The 9818-nt window shown below is 32.1% G+C and overlaps 1 protein-coding gene across 1 annotated transcript; it reads right to left on the minus strand.

Moving 5' to 3' along the window:
* Positions 1 to 204: 204 nt before the first annotated feature.
* LOC127127235 (vestitone reductase) lies at positions 205 to 7561 on the minus strand. Its single transcript, XM_051056366.1, has 4 exons — positions 7208 to 7561; positions 6620 to 7144; positions 583 to 781; positions 205 to 490 (listed from the first exon to the last, which is right to left on the minus strand). Exons 1-4 carry the CDS (start codon positions 7326 to 7328, stop codon positions 349 to 351), a joined length of 987 nt encoding a protein of 328 aa, XP_050912323.1. The 5' UTR covers positions 7329 to 7561; the 3' UTR covers positions 205 to 348.
* Between the last annotated feature and the right edge of the window lie 2257 nt (positions 7562 to 9818).

Consider the following 9818-nt stretch of genomic DNA (forward strand, 5'->3'; position numbering starts at 1 on the left):
CAAAAGTAAGATTCCAGGTCTGAATTTGGATCCTGATTATCTTACCGCAACTTCAGACTTCTTGACTTGTTCAATCACCCATCTTCCTTTCTCCTTCCTCGACATCCCCATTGAAGAGAATCCTCGAAGGAAATTTACTTGGATTCCTATTATTTCTAAGCTTCGGAGTAGGCTGAATTCATGGTTGATACGATTACAATAGAATATATGAAACCCTTATTTCACATTCATATTGCTTGCTTGAATTATAAAGTTTACACATTTATGTATCCAAATAGCAATTAACTCAATCATTAAATAGTCACATAATTTATTTATTATTGTCACTCATCTAGTTAATTTCATGGTTCAAAGATAACCATTTTCCTTGCAACATTCAATTGTATCCTCAATCATTTTCTCAACACTATACTTGAACTCAAATCCAGTATCCATGAGTTTCTTTGATGTTAAGAGTGGAAACGTAGGACCGTTAGCTCCCATAAGCACTCTATAACAGAAGAAAATAAATTGTTAATAATATTAGTAACAATGAAAGAAAGATCACATAAACATAAATATCAATGGTCATGAACAACTGACTTGGATTTTGGAATTTGAATTTCAGGATACTTTGAAGAAATAATGTCAATTATTTCTTCAACAGTTGTAGTGAATGCTGAGCAATTATATCTCCCTTTTGGATTAGAATGTTCAAGTAGGAATATATGTGCTTGTGCCACATCATCAACATGCACCATTTGAAGACGAGAGATTCTAAATGGATGCTTGTCAATATCACCTAAATTTAACATTCATTTCATTATTTTCTTTAACTCAAATCTGAATATTGAATATATTGGCATCTATTAGTGTATTCCACACATTTGAAGAAAGAGTCATATACATACAAAACATCTATTTTCACAAGGTTTTGAATAATCAATATGTATTTGTTGAAATATTAAAAATTATTTAATGTTCATACAGACATTAATAGGATATCCACTTATACATAAATGATGATATCTACTTGTTAAAAGTCTAAATAGAAGCAAAATATTGTCCAATCCAAGAGAAAAAATATTTAAAAATTCTAAAAATAAATAAATATTAAATGACATTTAAATATTTCAACAAAATTCATTATTATTTAAGAAAATTTAAAATAATTTTAACAAAATTCAATTTCTAAATAAAAATATATATTAACAATTGTTAAAATATGATAATTTCAAAAGAATTTTTACGACATTTTATCCAAGTTAAAACTTGAGGAATGTTTTAACAGGATTTTGTTAACCCTTATTTTTTTGAAAAAAAAATAATTTCTTAAAATTTTTAAATTTACGAATGAATCCTTTTAAATTTCCTAAATTATAATTTTGCTAAAATTATTAATAAAAAACAACCAAAAAATGTTAGGATGAATAATTGAAATACTTTATCATAACAAAAGAATCTAAAACCAAGAGAAATTGAATTAAAACATTTGAATTAATTTAAAATTTAAAATACCTTATAATTTCAAATTATATCACTATCATTAGACTAAATGCTAAAATTTTAAATTTTAACACTTCTAAATCAACATATTAGCAGTCTTAAATCATATTAAAAATAATTTATAAAAAAAAATTACTTTCATATGAACGAGCTCCCTCGTTAAAAGTTGAATTGATTTTGAACACTAGGTTTAACACATTTACTGAGTTCGGAATATCTCTAATCATAAAATATTTACAACATTTATATAAGCACATTTTGACAATTGAATCAATATTGGATTAAGATAGTTTATCCGGATTTGAATAAGGGGCGGTCCATAATGAAGTAGCTCATGGTATAACCGTGTTAGAGGGTATGAAAGGACGCATAAGTGCCCAAAATGGGATAGTCGCCCGAAATAAGCGCTAGAAGGGGTATAGATGCCTAGAGTGTATGGTGAGTCGCCTGACAGGACTTAGGTCCATTTACCACACGTGGAATAACGATGAGGGAATGTGGAAACTAGAGGAAAACTCTTTTTCCATGAGTGAGGGGAAGAGTTTCGTTGTCCCGCATTTTTGATAGTAGGATGATAATAGGGTCTCTAACCACCGTTTTGTTGACATATCTTGTTTCCCTAAATATTGTACTTTAGCTAGTATAATTGTCGCCAACGGGGGGATCCTGGTAAAACAAACCTAGGCGACACCTCTATGCACCTAAAAAATAGCCTCAACTGTCACTCAAGATGATGAAAAAAGTAAGGCACCATGTTAGCCAAAAGTAGTTCCGACAATAATCATCGAGCCATAGTACATATACAAAAGGCTATGGAAGAATTGTGCCGCCATAATAAAGCTTTGAAGGACAAGATCATCATCCTTCAACATTGCTAATAAAAGGTCGATCCGCTTAAGAAAATTGAAATCCTGAACCCCTAAGCTCTTTCTAATGAAAACTGAGAGGGCACGTGCTAGAAAGTTTCAAAATCGCCTTATTAACAAAGTTTGACGGAAGACACGTCCCCCTTGGAGCATGTTGCCTCCATAACACTCAAATGGCTACCATCGTTGTCAGCAAATCCTTGAAGTACAATTTGCTCTCTAGCACTTTCAAGGAAGCCTTGCTAAGATGGTACATGAATCTACCGCGTCTGTCGATCACTAGTTATCAAGACCTAGTGAAAAAGTTAATCTAATATTTTTCTGGAAGCAAACACCTGAAGGTGTCAACCACAAACGTCCCTCAGGGGCCCTCTGAGTTGTTGAGGGAGTATCTCGCCCGCTTTAAAGAGGAAACCACATCAAATTAATACATCCAAATAAGAAGTTCCTAGGGGAGTCTTAGAATGTTCTAAGGACCAAACACTTCAATGAGTCCCTCTCCTAAAGGTTGGAGGTTTTCCATAACACAAATCATGGCACAGGCATAATACTATATCAAGGGCAACAAGAGTAATGGAAAAATAAGGAGAAGCGCATGAGCCATTACACCTCGATTATAAGGGATAAGGTGACCTTAAAAAATAATGGAAGATCTACTAAAAGTTTCACGCCGCTCAACACTCATTGACAATGGATATGGCATAAATTATTGTATACTCATGACATCCCACCTTCGTCGGTCTCCAAGTCTGACACCGTGGATCCTGGTCCAAGTAAATGGTGAGAGTATCACAAGGTGAAGGGTCACCACACATAGGATTCCTACTAGTTTAATAAGGAAATCTAGCGGCTCACTCAAAAGGTCTATTTGAAGAAGTACATCTAGGATGCTTCCCATCGGTCAAGAGACGGGTCGAAATCTCAAAGGTGAGAGCTACTAAGGAGCCCCAAATCTTGGTAGGGTAAGGAGTTAGGGGGAAGAGAGAAAGATCATCAATTTTGCGATATTCTAAATACCATAGCTGGACTTTTCCCTAGAGGTGGTGAATCTAGCTCCTTCCGAAGATGACCCAATAATTTATAACTATAAAAGACTCTTCTACCTGTTCCAAATTCGGACCCAGGGAGCACTACAAATTTTGATATCGCCTTCATTGACAAGGACGCTGTTAGGATTCATTCTCACGACAATGATCTCACGACCATAATGGTACAGCGTGATGATTAGGAGATCAAAAGAGTATTGGTCGATCAAGGGAATTATGTAGGTATTCTCTACAGAAACACATTCGAGAGGCTTAAGCTTAGTCTAGCATTCTAGGGTTCGCTAGTCAGCTTCTCGAGTAAGAATGTGTAAGTAAATAGTTAAATCACCCTCAAGATGATATTCAGGCTGAACAAAAATGTCAAAATGATCAGAGTCAGATACCTTGTTATAGATGCCTCTTCCTCGTATAATATAATCATAGGTAGGTATACCTTCAACCTTTTGGGAGTTGCTATATGTACCTTATATTTATGCATGAAGTATTTTCTACCAAAAGGACGAATCGGGTTTATCCAAGGATACTACGAGATCGTTCAAAGATGTTATCATCATTGTTTGAGGGTAAGGAAGAAGACAATGACAGTAACCAAAGCTCTATCATCTAGCGCACAAGGAGTGAACTTCATGGACTTGATCCCCATAATGGATCCCAATAAGGAAAGGTAGATGCCTACCGAAGTTCTAGTGGAGATCTAGAAGCTTTCGTTATCAAGCAAAACTCCATCCCAATAGATAAGGAGTTGGTCACTCTATTTATAGAGAGTCTGGCTTTGTTAGGCAATTGTGAAAAATGATGTATAGGGATCCTGAAGTTTAGTAGTTTGAGGAATTAAATTAGCTATTTATTTCTTATGTATTTTATGATTAAGGTGAGGCCTTCTACCCCACTATTTTCTTGAACAATTTACAAGATTAATTTTAATTAAAGGGGTATCACTCTTTTCCTCTACAAGGTTTTTAACTAGGCACCATAGCTTCTTAAATAATTAATCCTTGCATGTTGTACATCTAATTTGCGCTTGACATTCATTGAAGGATCCTTTCCACCTAAAGAGGTTATTTTACGTTGAACCTTCACTAAAGGATCTTCGTCGTCAAAAGAGCCTATTTTATGTTAGACCTTCACTAAAGGTTTGTTGCTACCCAAATAGGCTATTTTAGTTGGACCTCCACTAAAAGATCGTTGTTGCCGAAAGAGACTATTTTACGTTGAACCTTCACTGAAGAATCCTTGTCATCCAAAGAGACTATTTTACAATAGAACTTAATTGAAGAATCCTTGCCGCCCAAATGGCTATTTTAAATTAGACCTTTAATGGAGGATCCTTTCCTCCTAAATAGGATATTTTACCCTGATAGTCAATGTACAAGTTGGGCCTTCACAAATAGATGTTTTATACCAATAGGGTGTTTGAGGTATGCACCATACAAATAGGAAAATAAAAGGAACATGATAAAGGGACTAAAAGAGAAATGTATTAGTAATAAACTCTGAAGGGTGTGATTACAAGAAACCCACGAGGGCATAATTACATAACAAAATAAAAGACAAAACCATCAAGCAGCCTAGTGATCCTCCTCCTCCTTAACTTTCACCTTGCACTAAGTAGAGGACCAATCATTATTTTCAGGGGAATTCTCCACTTTTTGATAAGGAATCGTCGTGGAGGAAGGATCTTCATCTTTCTCGTACACCAGCTAGCCATCCTTGATCACGTTGAATATATCAAGTTGGCTCATATTTATGCCAGTATGTAGGATGGCCACCCGCTATTTGGTGCGTTCAAAATATTTTTCGTAGGTCTCGTTCAAATCACCTTGACAATACAACAACTCTCCTTTGAGCTTTTCATGGGAGGGCAAGGCTACCTTCATCTTAGCCTCTGTCTGTGCGAGCTTCTCGCTTGATTCCTTGGAATCCTTTTGAATCTTCTCAAGGGATTCCTCATAACATTGTGACTCACCATGCTCCTCAATGATGATCTTCATGGACTCATATTCTTGAACCAACGCTCCCTTCACACTATTCAAGTCCTCCTTTAGCTCATCAACTAACATGTCGCAATCCCAATGGTGTGACATTAATGGTCACGAGAACCTCTAATTCAAAGTAGGTGAAATGTATAAGCATCCATAGGTCGTGACGACTGCCAGGTGCATGTAAAAGAAGGCTTAGGGGAATTCTGTAGGGGAGACCATGTTAGCCTGCTCCACTTTGGAGCACAATTCCAAGATCACTTCCCCTTCGTCTTCTGCTCTAAATAAGTTTTGATGTATCCAAAAGGAGGACACTTTTTGATTGCATATGTTGCATCTTAAAATTCTCCATTCTTGAGCTCTTTATTGAACATGTCTTCGTTGATAATTTCATATTTCTTGTGAAAGAACGAGAAGAAAGATAGTCAATATCACTACTAGAGTCGGAGGTACTCTCGTAACTCCCAAAAATGCCTACTTCAAGGAGCATATAGTCAATTACTCCATCAACTCGTCAAGCATTGTTCATGTAATGCTCTTGCAATTTCATATGTTCCTGCAATTGGAATGCTCAATTGCATTACCCCTCTTGTCTAACTCTTGAATAATCGTCATTTCTTGAAAAGAGAAGGTTGAAGAAAGAAAGCAATGGATTATACCTATTTACAAAGAATACGAAAACTGGAGGAATGTTAAATGTGGTGCCTAGCTCAAGCTTAAGAGTCTTGTCTCATGCTTCGCCTAAGGGACGCACCATATGCTTCGCTTGAGGGGTTTGCCACATGCTTCACATGAGGGACTCACCCCATGCTTGAGGGACTTGCCACATGCTTCACTTGAGGGACTCACCCCATGCTTGACTATATGAATTCTCATAATTTTAGGATGGCGATACACGAGAATTAAATCACCTATTCCTTTCCAAGCCCTTGTGATTGAGGGATTATGAATTGGGATAATTTATCTAGGTCTTAATAAGGGATGATCCATGATGGAGTAGTCTATGGAATAATTGAGCCTAGGGGTAGGAAATAGTTTAGGCGCCCAAAATGGGTTAGCCGCTCGAAATGAGCATGAGCACATTAAGGGTTATAGTCGCCGAAAAGGTACGGTGAGCAGTCCGATAGAGCTCGAGTTCATCGCCCAAAAGTGGGTTGCTAATAACATTGATGTATTAGTGCAATCAAATTATCAAAGACTAAAAGAGACTAGAAAATATTAATATTTAAAAAGAAACACTTACCAAATAAGAAAGGCATTGAAGCATAAATTGAGCTAGGAAGCTTATAGCAAATGAAGGGTCCAATAACAAAATTTGGCACAACAGTGACAACATCCAATCCATGTTCTTTTCCAAATTCAAGAACAGCTTTCTCAGTTAGTGTCTTAGAAACTGCATATGACCAAGCAAATGGCTTCACATTTCTTAGTATATTCACATCACTCCAATAACTTTCATCCAATACATCTTCTTCTCTCTCTTGAAAAGAAACAGCTGAACCACTTGAAGTGTAAACAACTCTCTTCAATGTCTTTGAATTTTTGCATGCTCTTAGAATTCCTAAAGCTCCATCAATGGTTCTTTTTGTCACTACTTCTTCCGGTTCGTTCACTTCAAAATCAACCGGAGTGGCAGTGTGAAATATTCCAACACACCCTTCAATTGCTGCATTAAAACTTTCTGGATTGCTAAGATCAGCATTGAAAATGTTTAACTTTTCAGATGCTCCTGGAAGATTTGTGAGGAAGCTAACATCTTTCTTCTGCCCTGTTATTTACATAATTAAATAAAGAACATAATAATAAACAAAAATCACATGTAACCATATACCTGGACTAGATCTAACAGTAGTATTAACAGTGTAACCATCTTCAAGGAGTCTCTTAATAATCCATGAACCAATAAAACCTGTACCTCCTGTGACACAAACTCTTCCTTTTCCTTCTGCCATTATCACACTTTTCTTGCAAAATATTTTTCACACTTTATTGTTATATTGATTACTTCTTATTATTGGATGTACTGGCTGCACTTATTATTGGCAGGTCATGTAGGGACGTGAGGTCCATACAACTTTTGCGCTTTATTCAAGCAATGTTTATTCATGATGTCGGCACCTGCTTAATTGCTCACGCATGTTCTTTCATCTTTTTGTAATTTCATATAATTGTATAGCTGCAACTGCAAGTGAAACATCACGTTCATTGATTTAGAAATAAAGGTGCTTACATATAAATGATCCATTAATCTTATCTTCTAGAAAAGGTTGAGTCACCAATAGAAAAATAAAGGTGCTTGCATATTTATAAATAAATAAAAGTTGAAATCGTTTTAATATTACTTAAAAAGGTGGGTTTAATTTTTCTTAAAACTAGTAAAGACATATGCAGGTTAAGCTATGTCTAATTATTTTTTGAAGTGGTTAGATTATTTGTTTTTTATATTTAAATGAAAAAAAATATCATTAAGGACGAGTTTATTTTAGCTTTAAAAAATAGATTCTTTTATTTTATTTTTGAAAATGAATTTTAAAAAATTATTTTTCAAAATATTATAAATTTTTCTAAATTTATTTTTTCTAAATTAAAAGACTAATTTTGATATACTATAATATAAATTTACATTATTGAAGATCAAAATATAATCAAAATCATATTTTTTTCAAAAAGTTCTATTTCAAAAATGATTTTTATGAGAAGAGATTTGAAATAGTTTCAAAATTAAGTGATTTTTTAAAATTTTGATATTCAAATTTTTTTCTTCGATAAAATGATAAAATACCTAAAATAAATATTCAAACTGAATTTTTATTTAAAAATTTAATGAAAAGTTTCTTAGAATAACTAAATCATTTAAAAAAAATATACCATATCTTTTTATTATGAAACTTTTGATATTACTTATTACCGTATTTATATTATTTAGATTATATGATTAAAGAAATATAAACATTAACCTTAACATCAAGTATGATACTACGTACAGAATAATAAAATAACTTAACTTAAAACAAATATTTAAACACCTAAATAATATAGAGAAATTATCTTACACCTTCCTACAGTAAAAAGATAAATATGTAAATACGATTCAATATTTTATATGTATTTACCATGATATTTTTTACTCCCTTTATTCTTGTTTATAAAAATAATGGTACGAATAGTTGAATTTTTTCCATTTATAAAAATATTTGTAACTTATTCCCATTTATAAAAAAAATTATAATACATTCGTGTTTATAAAAATAATTGTATCAACAGGTAGATTTTCCCCCATTTATAAGTACTTTAAACCCGTGTGTCCATTTATAAAAATAATAATCATATCAACTCTAATTTATAAAATTGTCCATTAATTGAGGCCAAAATTTATAAAATAGATAGTATATTTTTAATTTCAATATTGTGATGCATATAAAAACTTTTCAATCTGATTGTTCTAGGTACATAAATTTTTACCAATCATCATTTTTTTACATGATTACCATTTAATAAAAATCTTATTTTTTATTATATTATAATGATAGAAATAAATTTTTATTTTTCATTAAAATAAAGTCATACAACTTTTTAAATTATTCATATATTTTTATTTTTAATTTAGTATGTTTTTTTTACAATATAGTATTTGAATTTTCCAATTATTTATTTTTAATTTATTATAACATAGTTTTTTTAAGTCTAAATTATAAAATCAAAATAGCATTCTTTAATATTAAAATTTATTTCAATTTATTATTAAAAATAATACAAAATTATCGCAATTTATTACAAATCTAAAATTACAGAAAAATAAAATATATTAATAATACATTTATTACAATTAATTAAATTTAAAAATTAAAATTGAAATTGGAAAAGGAGAAGAAAATTGATTAAAGAAGATCAATGTATAATTTCTAAAATATTGTTAATTCAATTAAAAATATTGTTAATTTATATAATTGAATTACTCAATGCATAGTTAACTGAATTGAATGATGAATGTATAATTAACCCTTTATATTGATTAATTAGTCTCAACATTTGATTTTAATTATCTTAAAATAAAAGTAAATTGATATGTTTAGTAATAATTGGTCATTTTAATTGATCTAATATTTTATTGATTTAATAATTTTAAAAATTAGTCACAAAATAATGTTAACTTGGAATACAACATTCTAATATAATGAATCTTTACACACACAAAAAAGACATTCTAAGATAATGAATCTTTAATTCAAGCTATAGCAACTTAACAGGAATCTCACAATTAACATTCAAAGCACAACAATGCATACATATAATTGGTGACATAGGATTGAGTTTAAAATACGGAGATCAACGTAGTTGTTCCTCAAGGAATGTAAAACCCCATTTAAAACGTGTGTTTCTATTGCAATCATTAATTGGTGAAACTAAAATATTGTTGTCATCCATAAAAGCAGAGAAAATTA

Source organism: Lathyrus oleraceus, chromosome 3 (genome assembly GCF_024323335.1).
Source record: "Lathyrus oleraceus cultivar Zhongwan6 chromosome 3, CAAS_Psat_ZW6_1.0, whole genome shotgun sequence".
NCBI lineage: Eukaryota > Viridiplantae > Streptophyta > Magnoliopsida > Fabales > Fabaceae > Lathyrus > Lathyrus oleraceus.